Source organism: Cebus imitator, unplaced genomic scaffold, assembly GCF_001604975.1.
Source record: "Cebus imitator isolate Cc_AM_T3 unplaced genomic scaffold, Cebus_imitator-1.0 Scaffold139, whole genome shotgun sequence".
Taxonomy (NCBI): Eukaryota; Metazoa; Chordata; class Mammalia; order Primates; family Cebidae; genus Cebus; species Cebus imitator.
In genome coordinates, this window is record NW_016107454.1 from 544,908 (window position 1) to 560,277 (window position 15,370).

General features: G+C 45.5%; 1 protein-coding gene across 3 annotated transcripts in view; it reads left to right on the plus strand.

Annotated features, from left to right (window-relative positions):
* Nucleotides 1-15,370, plus strand: part of TRAPPC12 (trafficking protein particle complex 12) — a 95,232-nt gene that overhangs the window by 16,503 nt on the left and 63,359 nt on the right. For all 3 annotated transcript variants that reach the window (XM_017541971.1, XM_017541972.1, XM_017541976.1), the window contains exon 3: nucleotides 6,644-6,760. In XM_017541971.1, coding sequence (XP_017397460.1) covers nucleotides 6,644-6,760 — 117 coding nt within the window. The remainder of the gene's footprint in view (nucleotides 1-6,643; nucleotides 6,761-15,370) is intronic.

The window sequence follows — 15,370 nt, forward strand, 5'->3', positions numbered from 1 at the left end:
TTTTGGGGAGACAGAGTCTTGCTCTGTCACCCAGGCTGGAGTGCCAGTGGCGCAATCTCAGCTCACTGCAACCGCCGCCTCCCAGGTTTAAGCAATTCCCATGCCTCAGCCTCCAAAGTAGCTGGGACTGCAGGCATGCACCACACCACGCCCAGCTAATTTATTTATTTATTTATTGAGACAGAGTCTCACTTTGTCACCCAGGCTGGAGTGTAGTGGCATGATCTCGGTTCACTGAAACCTCCACCTCCTTGGTTCAAGCAATTCTCCTGCCTACGCCTTCTGAGTAGCTGGGACTACAGATGCGTGCCACCACGCCTGGCTAATTTTTGTGTTTTTAGTAGAAACAGGGTTTCACCGTGTTAGCCAGGATTGTCTTAATCTTCTGACCTCATAATCTGTCCGCCTTGGCCTTCCAAAGTGCTGGGATTACAGGTATGAGCCACCGTGCCTTGCCCTTTTTATTTATTTATTTATTTTTTGACATGAGTCTCGCTCTGTTACTCAGACTGGAGTACAGTGACACAGTCTCGACTCACTGCAACCTCTGCCTCCCAAGCTCAAGCAATTCTCCTGCCTCAGCCTCCTAAGTAGCTGGGATTATAGGTGTGCACTACCACATCCAGCTAATTTTTATATTGATAGTAGACACAAGGTTTTGCCATGTTGGTCAGGCTGGTCTTGAACGCCTTACCTCTAGTGAGCTGCTTGCCTCAAATTCCCACAGTGCTGGAATTATAGGAGTGAGCCACCGTGCCTGGCCAGTTTTTGTGTTTTTGGTAGAGACGGGGATTCACCATGTAGGCCAAGATGGCCTCAAACTCATGGCCTCAAGTGATCTGCCCACCTTGGCCTTCCAAAGTGCTGGGATTACAGGCATGAGCCACCATTCCTGGCCTTGTCTTCATTTTTAAAGTTTATTTTTGCCAAATATACATGTTTATAGTATCTAGAATTCTAGGTTGACAGGCTTTTTATTTCTTTTTAGACCTTGTAAGATGCCATCCCACTGTCTTTTGACTTGTATATTTTCTGATGGGAAGTCTGTAGTAATTCTTATCCTTGCTCTTCTGTATCTAGTGGGTATATTTGTTCTCTGGGTGGTTTTAAGGCTTATCCCTGTTTTTTCAGCAGTCTGGTTCCCAAGTACTTTCACACGGGATTTATGTTTATCTTGCTCGGGATTCATTGGCCTTCTTGGATCTGTGAGTTTATCATTTTTGTCAATTTGGGGAAATTTTTGGTCATTATTTCCTCAGGTTTTGTTTGTTGTTTTTCTCTCTCTCCTACTTCTGGAAACTCCTGGTACATACTGCTTGATATTGCCAAAGAAGTTACTGAGCATCTGTTTGTGTTATTGTCTTTACTTTTCAGTCTTTTCCTCTTTGTGGTTAAGTTTAGAATTTCTGTTGCTGTCCTTAAGTTCACTTATCTTTTCTTCTGACTTTTTAGTTTGCAGCTAATCCTGTTCAGTGACTTTTTCATGTTTTTTATCTCTGGAATGTTTACTTGGTTCTTTTTTGTATCATTTTTCTTTTCTTATCATTTTCAAGCTTTACTTTAAACTCTTGACAACGTTTATAAGAGACACCTTAAAGTTCTTTTCTGAGCCAGGTGGCGTATGCCCGCAGTCCAGCTACTCAGGAGGCCGAGGCAGGAATCACTGGAGCCCAAGAATTGGAGGCCAGCCTGGGCAACATAGGTCTCTTAAAAAAAAAAAAAAAAGAAAGAAAACAAAAGTTCTTATCTGAAAGTCCCATTATCTATGTAATATGTGGACCTGTGTTTATGTAATTTTTCTCTTACTTATGGGACACATGTTTTGTATGTCTAATAATTTTTTATTAAAGGGTGGACATTGTGGATGTCATGTTGTGTGTCTAGCTTCTTTATCTTCCTTCGAAAAGACTTGCCCTTTATTCTGATAGCAAGTGACTTATTTACAGATTTAGTTTCATGTTTGTTTTTACTTTTCAGAGTGCCTTTAGCGTAGTAGCGTCCACTCTTGAGTGGCCTTTCTGAAGCCTCTACTGAATGCCCCTCTGTTCAGTGAGAGCACTCTACCATGGCAGGCCCACACTCAGCACCCTCAGCCCTGCGTGAGCTCTGGGCTGGCCAGCTCCCAGCGCCCTGTCCTTTCCAGTCAGTCAGAGCTGCACCCTGTGCGCATACAGCTGCTTAGTGATGGGCAGTGAACCCAGGGGCTCCCACACAAACCCTTTCTCTGCTTAGCTCCCTCTTTTCCAGGTCTCTGGATATAAGAATTATCCAGTTTGTAAGCAGGTTCCAAAACCATTTTCTAGTAAATTATGTTATAAATTGTAGCGGGGTTTTTAGAATAAACCACAAAGGACTGCATAGGTGGAATTTATTTTATAGAGAGAACGTCTATTCTTTCTCACACATACACTCTCACACTTTCTCGCCTGTCGTTGTTAGTAATTTAGTAAAATAAGAATGTTGGGAAAGCATATTTGAGTACAGTCTCAACCTCCTTGATGTCCCAAACCCTGCTTGGGCCCCCGCACAGTGGTCCAAACAGTGCCATTGGGTTCAAGGGCTCAACTCACGTTTTCCTTCTGTCAGTCACAGTCCTTTCCTGTGTCCGAAGACGGTTGTTAGATTTATTCTGAGCAGTGCCACAGGCGTTAACAATCAAGGTGTTGAGTCCAGTCCCGCTTAGCCCGAAATGGGCAGAGCAGAACTTCCTGCTGCTTTTCATTCGTCCGTCGGTTGCGGATATTTGGGCTGTGTCTACCTTTTGGCTAGTGTGAGGAATGCTGTCGTGAACACTCACACACAGGCGTGTGTGTCTGCGTGTCCTCACTTACGTGGGATGTGTAGCTAGGTGCGGACCTGCTGGGTTCCGTGGCAGCTCCGTTTAACATGCTGAGGAACCACCAGACTGTTTTCTAAAATGGCCGTTCCATTTTGAATTCCCACCAGTGATGCGATGCGTGAGGGTGCCAGTTTCTCCACTTCCTTTGTTGTACTGGCCCGAGCATAGAAAGTCAACACCAAGACAAAAGTATGCCAAATTGCAGGGTCTTTATTGCCGGCGGCCACGGAGGACTCTTGTCTCTCCAACCCATGGCCCTGAAAGGAGGGTGTCAAGACCCTTTATACCCGTAAAAATCACCCTGGGAGCGAGGGTGAGAGGCGGTGGTGGGTGCGAGGGGGTTCCGGACATTCCAGTGGATTCCTGGGCGAAGATGGGGTGAGGGGCCCCAGACATTCCGAGGGCCAGGGGCCTTTTTGATATTCTGGTTATTTCTTAAGTGATTCACAAAAGTCAAGATTAGCATTTGTTTACACATTGTCTGGGTACGGTGGCGATTATAGTCCTTAATTACTTATTCACATTTGGGTTATAGAGAGCAGTTTCAACAGAAAGCCGAGATATGTTTGAGGTATGCAGTTTTATGGGGCTTTTTACCATGTCACACCTTGAGTTCAGGTTTGGGTTTTGGTTACTTGTCGTAGCTTTTTCTCCAGGTGTTCCGTGTTTCCCTGGAGCAGAGGGTAGGGCCTCCAAGAGTGGACAGCCGCGTTCCTGCATAGGCAATGTGGCAGGAAATTCCATGCCGGGTGCGGGGGCCGCAGCCTTGCAGAACGCTACCCCGTGAGCATTTGTGTCCTTAGGTTTCCCAGACGGTAAGGCCCAGACACTTTCAGTCGCTGCTCTGGCTTCTGTCTTGTCTTTCACCATCAAAATCAAGAAAGGACTGCTGAGCCTATTCCTGGCAGGACGGGCAGCCAGGCCCCCGACCGCCTGCCCGCTGTGAGAACCAGCCGCCTGCTCCTCCGTCAACATACCTGACCCAGAGCATGGGGTGGCGATCTTCATCGCCAGATCACGAAGAGTCCCAGATTGTGATGTGTTCACGTATCTCCTTCGCGTTCCCTGAACGTTGCCCTGGATAAAGTCAACCCTCACTGAACAGCTCGCAGTGTGAAGGAATCATTGGTTCTAGCTGGGTTCCGTCCCTAGGGTAGCAGCACAGCTCTGGAAACCCCAGGGAAGCCCCTCACCTCCCACAGTGACCGCTGAAGGAGAGGCCAGGCAGGAGCCTCCATCTCCCTGCTAGCCACACAGCAAGGGTGAGGTTTGTGGTAAGACGCATGTCACATCCTTGGCCCCGTGTCAGTAGGATGGTTGATAGTCATGCGTATGCTAATGTCTCAGGAACTTCCTGCGGTAACTGAAATGTTAACTAACAGAGAATTTTCAGGACGAGGGATTTTTGCAGCGTGGTCTCATTAGTTGAGCGTGTTCCGGGATGGAGGGGTTGAATTGGCCCGCCCCTCCCTGCAATTTGATTTTGCTCTTTACCCAGCTGCTGCCCCTCTGGCTGAGACAATGCTCTTTGTCTGAGATGAGTCGCATTTTTGCAGAGCTCTGTAGAGCCCTATGTCTGCACTCTTTTATTTTGCCCTTTAATTACTGCTGCTAGATCAGTTAGCTGATTTTGTGGATCTGATATTTGAAGTACTTCACCTTACACTCTGAAAGCAGAAATTATAAAACTGCTGCCCCTAGGTCTTTGCCTCAGTGTAAGAAAATGTGATGTCGGCCTTTGCGAGCACCAGGCTTAGCACCCAGGGGAGAGACAGACCTACGACCCGGAGCCACCCAGTCCCTCCTGCTACAGGCTGTTGATCTCTCCCAGTAGAAAGCACGCAGCAGAGTGGGAGAAGCCATGTCAGCAGCTTTTCTGTGGCTCTTGCTCTCATGGTCTGGATATTGTTCCTCTTTTAAGTGTCACCATTTTAAAAGATAGCAAAAGATTGAAATAACCTTGCTTCTTAGGAGAAACTACTTCTGTGCCCTTTCTTCCCCTTCGAAAAAGGGTAGAACAATAGGAAGAGAGCTGAGCTGGTGTTGAAGACCAGGCAGGGGCTGCAGGCTTCTCTGCATGCTCAGTCACTGTGTGCTCCCGGTGGTCGCCATTGTGCGGGAGGCAGCTCTGGGCTGAGATGGAGAGGTCTTGGCTTTACTGCCCCCCTACCCCAGCATGCATCTTAGGGTTGTCCTAGTTCAAGCCTTTCTTTCTTTCACTGGAGACACTGCAGGGCCTTTGTGCTGTGTCCCTGGCAGCAGCTGCTGGCAGGTCACATGTCAGGTGATGCCCAGAGCGCATGTCAGGGAAGGTCCCGCCAGCTCCGGGCGGCTCACTGTCTCTGGCATTTCAGGGACCTCAGCACAGCTGCCCTTTCCCTCTGGGCTGCTCTATCCCCACTCCTGTCCCCACCTCAGGCATTTCAGGGACCTCGGCACTGCTGCCTCCCCAGGTGCCTTTCCTCAGTCAGCAGCACCCCCAGACCTCAGCACTGCTGCCCCCCACCAGGTGCCTTTCCTCAGTCAGCAGCACCCCCAGACCTCAGCACTGCTGCCCCCCCCAGGTACCTTTCCTCAGTCAGCAGCACCCCCAGAAGGGAGAGAGAGAATGCAGGGCTGTGTCCTGGTCCCAGCTCTGTGTGAAGGCTTCTCCTGCTGCCCATGGAGACCACTGCCTTTACTTACCCTGGGCTCTCCCTTGGCCTGCGATGCAGACGCCAAAACTGCACTGAGGCCTGCGGACTAGGACAGTTTTCTCCTCGCTGTTGGGATGACTAGTTTGTCCCCATACAACAGCCTTGGTAAATCCAAGCCATTCCCTGGGGCCCCCCAGTTGTGCCGACCTCTGAGGCTGGTCAAGGCCAGCTTGCCCTCTCACTGGCAGCCTGGCTTCATGCGAGCTACGAGATTGCTCCCGGCTCAGTGCAGGTCATCGGCACATCCCTTCTGTCCCCAGGCCACACAAGAGCACGTCTTCTCCCTCCCCTTGCCCTCTAGTCTTCCCTTTAAAGTAAATAGCATGCTTCAGATTCCACTTTCAGTGTTCTTCAGCACCGTCTAAAGAGCAGTGTATCAGAGGAGTCTGGTCAGGAGACAGAAACGGTCCCACACAGAGGGGACTGGATTCTTCCCCAGCTTGCAGCATGAGGCACACCTACCAGCTCCTACAGCGGGGCCTGACTCAGCGAGGCTGTCAGAGACCTGCTGCTAAAGAGGGTCTCAGTTCTCCTTTGGCTTGGCCGGTGACCTCAGCGCTGAAGAGAGGGCCGCTGGTGATGTGACTTCTTTAGCCCTAGCCCTCACGGTTTTCCAGGAGGTCCAGGCAAGCCCGGGGAAATTGAAAGGATATAGGAAGATGATTCAGGCCTGCCTCCACCAGCACAAGCCTGACCACTGCGTGATGCAGCCCCTGGTCCCCAGCAGTGCCACCTTCACACTCCTGGGCCTCCCCAGGCCCCTCACCTCAGGCCTCTGCTGGCCTGGCTCTGCCTCTCGCTGCAGGCCTCGTACAGGTGTAGGATTTACCATTTCCTCTTCAGAATAAAGAGCATGCTTTCTGATCAGTGGTTAATAAAGAAATAATTTAAAAAATAAAAAGAATAAAGAGCAATTCTAAAATTACACATTTTATTGACGAGTGTGGTAATTAAAAGCTTCTGGTTAATTGAAGTTTTACGGTAACCATTACTTTTACTTCCATAAGCCAGTGGAGAAAAAAGAAATTTTGTTTAGTTATGGGTTCTGGTTAGCTGAGTTTAATTGACATTTTACTGTCTTGACATATTTTTCTTATATTCTTCCCAGGGAGATGCAGTTAAAGACTTGATGCTTCGCTTTCTGGGTGAAAAGGCTGCAGCAAAGAGACAAGTCCTAAATGCCAGCTCAGTGGAACCATCTTTTGTTGGATTGAAACAGCTAATCGTAAGTAACAATGTGTTTGATTTCAGTGTTGTTTTCCGATAAGTCCTGTCTGCCTTCATAATATTTTCTCTAGAAGTTAATTACTTTGAATATTATTCAGAGCTCTTGTACACAAGCAGAATTCTGTTGGAGTAGATGCCAGTCCCGTGCACCAGAAAGCATCATATTAACACATGGATGCTTTTAAGCCCAGTCTTAAAAGCCGTTATTGGAAATGATGGAATTACTCAAAGCAGCATACACTTTGATGGAGTATGCTTCATCAGATATAATGGAGATAAATGATTTATGTTCATTTGTAAAATATATTGCATTTTCTGCATTTTTTATAGAAAGTTTATTGAATGGGGGGATTTCTGAACATTTTTAAGCTTTGTCATGAATTCTGTAAGTAGGTTTTTAAAATTCATTGATACTGGATCACCACTGCTGTACAGGTGGATTTGTTTCCAATGAATTTTTAATCTTAAAGGCAGCTATAATCATGTTGGATAGCTTTTCTAGATTAAGGAGAAGATACTGGAAGTTTGTTGCATATGTTTCCTTCAGGAACCCTAAGGTAGCCATCGGGTAAGTCCTCTGAAATGAGAGCCCCGTCTCACCGAATCTCACCTCCCCGGTGTCATCTCGTTAGGAGACTGTGGAATTGCCCTGCCAGCGCATCCAGACGGATGCCCAGAGTGGACTTAGCAAAGCCATGCTCCCATGCCCGCACGCTGTCAGCAGGTGTGCACGCTGTCAGTGGGCGCACTTTCTTGAAGGGGTTTGGAAAGTGAGGTTCTTGGTTTTGGGAATAAGTCCCAGCGGCTGTCTGAAACTCACGTTGAAATGCAGCGCTCACCCTGACTGTTCCAGTGGCACGTGGTCTGGACTCACTCTTGGTTTGGGTGAACAGTCTGGAGGACGTATATTCACTTTCCAACCTTCGAAAGAGAGAGTGGAATTTCCTACTTCACTTATTTTTCCAATAGTTCCCTATCTTGTTTATCTCAATCGTTGCTGATTCTTCTGCACCAGGCTTCAGATTTCACCTATTTTAAGCAAATTTTAATTCCTTAAGATATAATTGAAAGGTTTAGAAATTTCTCAAGGATTAAATTTTGTGGCCCATTGAAATGACAGGTGAGGGTTAGCCTCGTTAGCCTGTGAACTGAAACAAAATGAAAATGTTTTCAAGTTGATTTTGGAGAGCACATGGCTCAGTCTCAGCTCAGAGGTGACTGTCTTTGTGTTAAAACAGTGATACATAAATTGCTTAGTCGCACAGACTTTACAGTGAAATTCAGGATAAGACAATCCCAGTTCCTTTTTTATTACATCACCTCTGCCTCTAATTCGGTATTTGAAAGTGAGGTCTAGCCTGTCCCCATTCTGCCAGGAATTATGGGTGTTTGTGAAGTCCTGAGCCAGAACCACAGGAGAGAGTGGCTTCTTCCTCTTTAACAGCAGCATTTAGCAAAGTAACAACACGTTTTTCTTAATTGACTAGTTCTCTTGAATTCCAGATGCATCCTTATTATGTGTGATTTTGTGACTTCTGTGCCACTTTAGAAGCTTTCCTGGGTTCAGGGTAGGTTGGGGGCTGCCTGCTGCACCGACCAGGCCGCCCGGAACCCCCTTGTCTGGGGCCTGGCACCTGGCTGCGATGACCCAGATAGCAGATGTGTGAGGGCCTTTTGGAAGCACAGGCGGGGGGCCGTGCTGCACTGTGATGCCGTGCGGGGACGTCGTGCCCTGGGTGCCTGGATTTTCTAGTCCCTCTCGTTTGATTTTAAACTTCGCTTTGACTTCCACTTTCTAGCGTTCTGTTGTCAGCAGCTCTCTTACTTCCTGAGACAGCCTAAAGGGAAAAAAATCGGAATCCTCCCCCATTTTACTCAAAAGTTAGTTTCTTATAACTTCTTCTCAGTCTTGATTGTTAACTTCCTTTGATCCCTGATCTTTTTCCCAAAAAACCTTTTTTGGAGTGTTGCCCAAAAAGCCTGTTTTTGAGAAAGTACCGAACATTGGCAAAGCACCCTTAGTTACTTGGATTTTATCCTGACTTCATTATATGTATGAACTGGGAGGTGACATGTCATCAGTGTCAATAACAAATGCTGTAACTTGTGGGGGGAGACAGAGCCAACCTAAGAGAATTAAAAATCTGTAATAAACATCGTGACAGTCAGGAAGCGTCTGTCTCATTCACCAGTGCATCTGAGGACCCAGGACGGTCGGGCACAGAATGGGTACACAATGAAGGGATGAGGGGCTTAATAGATAAGAGGACCCCCAGGCTGTAAGCTACTCTTTTGATAAAGAAGTAGCATCAGAATGTTGGGTTTAAAGAAATAGAGAAGGAGCTGATGCAAAAGGATAGAGTGGGGTGGTTTCTAGTGGAGGGCACAAAGCGTGAGAACAAATGAAATCACAGGGAGATGAGTCTGGAGAGAGAGGGAACATTTCTTCCTCTGCCATGACAGAAAAGGAAAGGAAGGCGATAGGAATGAAAATCGAATCAAGCACATTTTCAAACTGCGATTCTAAGAACCCCAGGGTTCCAGGGAGGGGCCTCGGGTGACTGGCCATGGCCTGGGGAGGTGACTTGGTAGGCCCAGAGTGTCATGTGAAGCATTTCAGCAGGGTCTAGTGTATATGTAAGTCTCTCTTGAGGTTTCTTTTTCTGGGGGGTAGGGGGAATGGTGGATGAATTTTACTATTTAAAAAGTTTGGAAAACTAATATAGTCCAAAATCCTCACTTTGTAGATTAGAAAACTAAGATCTACAGAGGTGTAGAGGTTGGCCCTAAACAAACGTCCTCGCTCCTGTGACCAGCGTCCCTTACGTAGTGCACACAGCCCGGCGAAGAGCTCAGTTGCTGGTGGTGGTTTTGCTCGTTGACTGCTTCCCACCAAACGACTTAGTATTTCTCAACCGTCGGATCTGCACGCTGTGGGAATTATGCCTTGCCATTCCGTTTCTAGGATGGGTGGTATCCAGGAGTAGGATTTGCCCATGAGAAGACCTTGTATCTGATGGAATTGAAACACACGAGTTCTCAATTGTGTTTCTTTGTGTTTCATTGAGCAAACACATGCCTCTTCTCTTTCAAGCAATAACAGTAAAGGTTGCTAAGATAGGGCTCTTGTTCCGTGAAGTTCTGCCTTCCTAACCATTTATGGTATTTACTCAGATTTAGAAGTGCTACTCTGTTATTATTTTTAATTTGCTTGTCACTGACTTGAAGATCATACACTATTTTTAAAGGAAGTATAAATTCCAGATTCACACATTTATTCTAACTCTTGTGATTCTTCATCAGTGTCTTCAGACACAGACACAAATTCAGCTGCACTCCCAACCTCCAGCAGTGAAATTTCCCTTTTCTCTCCTCATGCCGTGTATCCACTTCCCACAGAGAAGCTGCTGGTACCACATCTTGAATACCAGTTCCCACAAGCCTGGGTCTCTAATTGGTGGGAACCCCGAGAGCTCCAGCATGCCCCAGAGCAGAGTTCCCAGCTGTTCCCCACCTTCCAGGGTCAGAGAAGCCAAACCCTCCTCGGGGACACTCCCGTCTGCCTCTTCCTCCGCACCAGACTGCCCAGGCTGTGGAATTGTCACTCACATGATCACCTAACATGCAGAAGTCTTCACTCATTAACTCAGAGTAAGTGCAGAAACCCAGGCAGAGACCTCTCCTCAAATAGAAGCAGGAGATGGTCTGAACTGTAGGTGTTTGGTATACGAATGCTTCAGATGACCTGTGAGCCAGTGGAAACCGTGCTCCCCCAATTGCCTTTCTTCCCAACATCTTTTACCATATTTACAGCAGCGCATCCTCAAAAAGGTAAACAAGCATCACTTGCTTAGAGGGTTAGCAGACTTTTCACACATCACACTAAGTTTAAATATGAGTAAATGTCAGTCGAATGCTACCGAAGTGCTTCTGTAATTATTTCTATGATTGGAAAGCTTTGGAGAGAGATGGAGATACTTTTTTTTTTTAAGGGGGAAGAACAGCTAATTTGTAAATGTCTGTATACTTTATAATTTGCTAATGCAGTTACAGATCTCCAGGGTAGCTGTTTCCCCAGCTCATGCTCTATTCCTGAGGGTGTGGGTGTGGCCTCCTTGATTTGGCCGTGGAAAAGCTGCTGTGATGCGTCATCCTGAAGCAGCGGCTGGACTGGCAGCCTGGCTGTGCTTTATAATCATGGGCTTAAACACCACACACAAAGCCATGCATGTTAATCGTAGTTAATTTTTTCTGCAGGCTACTTTTTACCCTCTTTGATTCTTCCTGTTTTTAATAAATAGATACACTGGTTTGATGTCTTCCTTGCATTGGAAATACTTGAGCCCATCAGAAACTTTATTAACAGGCCTAACAGGGGAGCTTACGTAAGGTGAAATATGTATTTATGAAAGGATCTTTACCTCGCCCTGGTATTTTAATTCTAATATGTCCTAAAATAATTCGTGTTGTCTTTAAGGCAGCCAGGAAAGGGTTCCTGAATTATCTTCCTAAGTTATGTCAGAGGTTCTGAAGATTGTAGTTTACAGGGAAATGGATGTCACTGCCTGGGAGAAGGACATTTTAATCACTTTAATGCTATCATAGAGGCAATAATTCCCTTTGTGTCTTAGATGGGGAAAAGTTATGTACATACTATTAGTTACTTGAGTGATTTCTATGAGACTGTTTTTCTCAACATTTGGAAGCTGTGTAATGCCTACGTTCAGTTTTTCGAATAGACCCTGTATTTTATTCCCGGTAAAAAAAAAGCAAAAGTAATACTGATCTAAAATCTTTATCTCATATCAAACTAACTTCATTGTTAGAATTCTACATGTTGTGTACAGTAATTATGAGATTATCGTAAGATTTCCTTCACAAAGTTTAAAATTTTAGGTGGTATACTTTAGATTCTGATTTTAAAAATAATTTCTTTGCTACATATTTCTGATATCTATCATTGAAAATGTAGGAGGGCCACTGGGAAGCAGAATAAGGTGGAAAACAACAAGAAAAAAATAGTAAAAACCACACTAGGAAAATAAGCAATGATAATTTCAAATCGCAGGCAGCATGCAATTATAAGAACTGGCTGTGGCTCTCATGGGGGCCACAGTCACATCCCCTTTGGAAGGAAAGGAGTGCCTGGCATCAGAGCACGATGCTGTGCTGGTTCCTCCTGGCCAGTCCTCCCCTCTCCAGCACTTGTCCGTTAACCAAGAGCCCTGGCTCTGCTAGTTCCACATCACCCCTCGGACAAGTCTGAAGATCAGAAGGTTCAGGCTTTGCTCTGCCCAGGCTGGCAAAATAAACCCCCGAACACCTGTGTGCTTGACATATGTGGCCAAGGAAATGTCTACTGTACCTCCAGCGGGAGGCTTGCACCAGAAGACACGCTAAAGAAGAGAAAAACTGACAAGCCTGTCACACTGGCAGCACCAGTTGGTAAAGGTGGGCAGCACGCATTGTTGATGGGAACGTGCATTGCCTTGCAGAGCAATTTAACAATAGCTAATAAGACTGGGCGCAGTGGATCACACCTATAATCCCAGCACTTTGGGAGGCTGAAGTGGGTGGATTGTTTGAGCCCATGAGTTCAAGACCAGCCTGGGCAACAGGGCAAAACCTCATCTCTACTAAAAATACAAAAATTAGCCAGGCGTGGTAGCATGCACCTGTAGTCCCACCTACTTGTGGGCCTCAGGCAGGAGGATCACCTGAGCCTTGGGAGGTCAAGGCTGCAGTGAGCCATGATCGGGCGCCTGGGTGACAGAGTAAAACCCTGTCTCAAAAAAAAAAAAAAATTAAACTAGAAAAAAATGCTAATGAAGTACATGCTTTGTATAACCTTTGACACAACAATCCAACTTTCAGTTATGTACTCTAGAATAACTCTTGTACATGTGTATGAAAAGACATATTCAAGAATGTTTGCTGCCATATTACTAGTATTAATTCGGCAAAAATTTTATTTAAAATCTTAATATTCAATAGCCAAAAGAGAATACGCTATACGCAATCAATTAAATTCTTTGGAGCGATTGAAATAAATTTACTAGAGCCACATTCATCAGTATGGATAATGTCAAAAGCAATAAAAGCAAATTACAAAAGTCTGCCTACAATGTACAAGCTTCTATTAATTTTTGAAAACAGGTCAGTAATTCCTTAGCCCCTTCTGTGAAATCCAGAAACCTCTGACAACCAAAAATGATTTTGGGCAGCACAATCTGACCTGACCGGACTCACTTGGTGCCATCCTGAGTATCGGGCACATAAACCTGTTCCCACACTGGCCTCTGTTCCTGCCCTGCCCGGCCAGGAGCAGCCTCCAGGTGGCTGTGTTCCTCTTCCTGAGGCTGCCACTGCTGTCCTGCAGCCCAGTCCCTTCTGCTGCAGGCCGGCTAAGGGCCTCCCTCTGTCACCAAGCCCTGGGAACATCGCTGTCCCTTGCTCACAACTTTGCAAAAAAAAGTTTCTTCCTAAGACTCTTCAGAAACTCCTGTGACCACGCAGTAGCCATCATGTCCTGGCAGGCCCCCAGCAAAGGCCGTAATAGCAAAGCCTCACCTCGGTGAGGAGAGACAGTTATGGTCTCAGCCGATCTCCTTGGGCATGAACAAAAATATTCTTGTGCCTAGAAATGTTTCTGAAATACAAAGTAAACTTGACTACAGCCAAATAAATGTTTTATATTCTCTTTTCAAAAAAAAAAAAAAAAAAGCACCATTTGGGAAAGTATAAATTGTAAATGGTAAACTTTCTAACATAACTTGTGTTTTCTTCTCTTTTTTCCTTTAATGTTTTTCTAAATTATTATACAAAGAAAATCATCTGGCTGGGTGCGGTGGCTCATGCCTGCAATACCAACACTTTAGGGAGGCCGAGGCAGGGGAATCAGCTGAGTCTAGGAGTTCAGGATCAGCCTGAGCAACATAGGGAGACCCCCGCGTCTACAAGTAATTTGAAAATTAGCCTGATGTGGTGGCACGCACCTGTAGTCCCAGCTACTTGGGAAGCTAAGGTGGGAGGATCTCCTAAGCCCAGGCACTCGAGCGTGCAGTGAGTCATGATCACACCACTGCACTCCAGCCTGGGCAACAAAGCAAGGTGCTGTCTTAAAAAAAAAAAAAAAAAAAGAAGAAGAAAGGAGAAGGAAAAAATCATCTTTCTGTTCCCTCTACTGATGTGTCTGACTCCCACACCAGAAGATGATCTACATCTAAATGAGAGATGAAGGGGCTCTTCAGTCACCTCTGTCCTGAATTCCGGTGGGACCCTCCCCAGCTGAGGTCTGAGGCTGGGTCTGGGCCTTGCCCCTTTGCTCCCCACTCCGTGTCCTCCAGCAGATCTGCCAGTGCCAGGCCCTCTGCGCCTCCACCCAGGAGATGCAGGTGGAAAGGCTGCCCAGACTGTGCTGCGTGCTCTTTTGTGTTACTGTCTTAGGGAACTGGGTTGTTTTAACTCCTAGAAAATTGGCTCTCAGGTTGGTGTAAGTTTGTGTAGATATTACTACATGTTATTTATAGACCAATCGATATTAACCAGTAAATTGGTTAGTCTAACAGTATACACTTCATCAGTAGCAGCAATTATCCAAGTAAATCTTTCATCTTCAGTCATCTGTGGGAAAATTATATTGGGAGAAACTGTAACAAAATTATGTTGGGAGAAACATAAACATTTCTGCTTTCTATTTTCAGTCAGGAAAGAAGCTACTTTTTTAAAAGATGTACATTTCCCCAAAAAAAATGAATAATTAAGATGGTGAGGCTTTTGCTTTATTTTTAATAGTTGTGATCTAGTGTGAGACATAGAAAACAAGTCCTAGAATATGAAATCATAGCAAAAGCTGAAGGCTTTTTATATGATATGTTTTACTATTTTTAATCATTTATGGAGTACTTTATATTTGCAGAGTCCTTGCAAATAATTTTATTGCACATGTAAATGTTTTATTGGTGGTGAGTATCTATACATAGTGGGTATAAACTGAGATGGGAGCCTTTACTGTGGAATATTTCTTACTTGTTTAAAAAATATTTAAGACCAGGCGTGGTGGCTCACGCCTGTAATCCAAGGACTTTGGAGGCCAAGGCGGGCGGATCACCTGAGGTCGGGAGTTCGAAACCGGCCTGACCAACATGGTGAAACCCCGTCTTTATAAAAAATAAAAAAATTTAAATATATATATATGTATGTATCCATAATCAGATTTTCCGATTTATATGTTTTTGTACCCACACAAATTCTAATTTCCTTTGAGGTCCATCAAATAGATAATAAATTGAGTTCACTGGGCATTGCATGGCATCAGAGAATTTAAAATCGGGAGAGTCTGTGTTTACTATATTGAAATCCTTTTTACTTTTTCAGAAGAACCCAGAAACTATGCTTTAGTGGCTGTACTTAATAGCGATTTACATCCTCCATACTTGTTGTGAAAATGCTGTATTACTTCAGCCAGCATGACTTTGGTTCCTGCACATCGAGCACTGTTCTAGGTACAGAGATGGGGTAGGGTTGATCCCGTCTGAGGCTGCCGCTGTGTAGACAGCAGTGGACGTGCACACGGTTGGTTTCTCAAAGGCCAGGACATCAAAGCCCT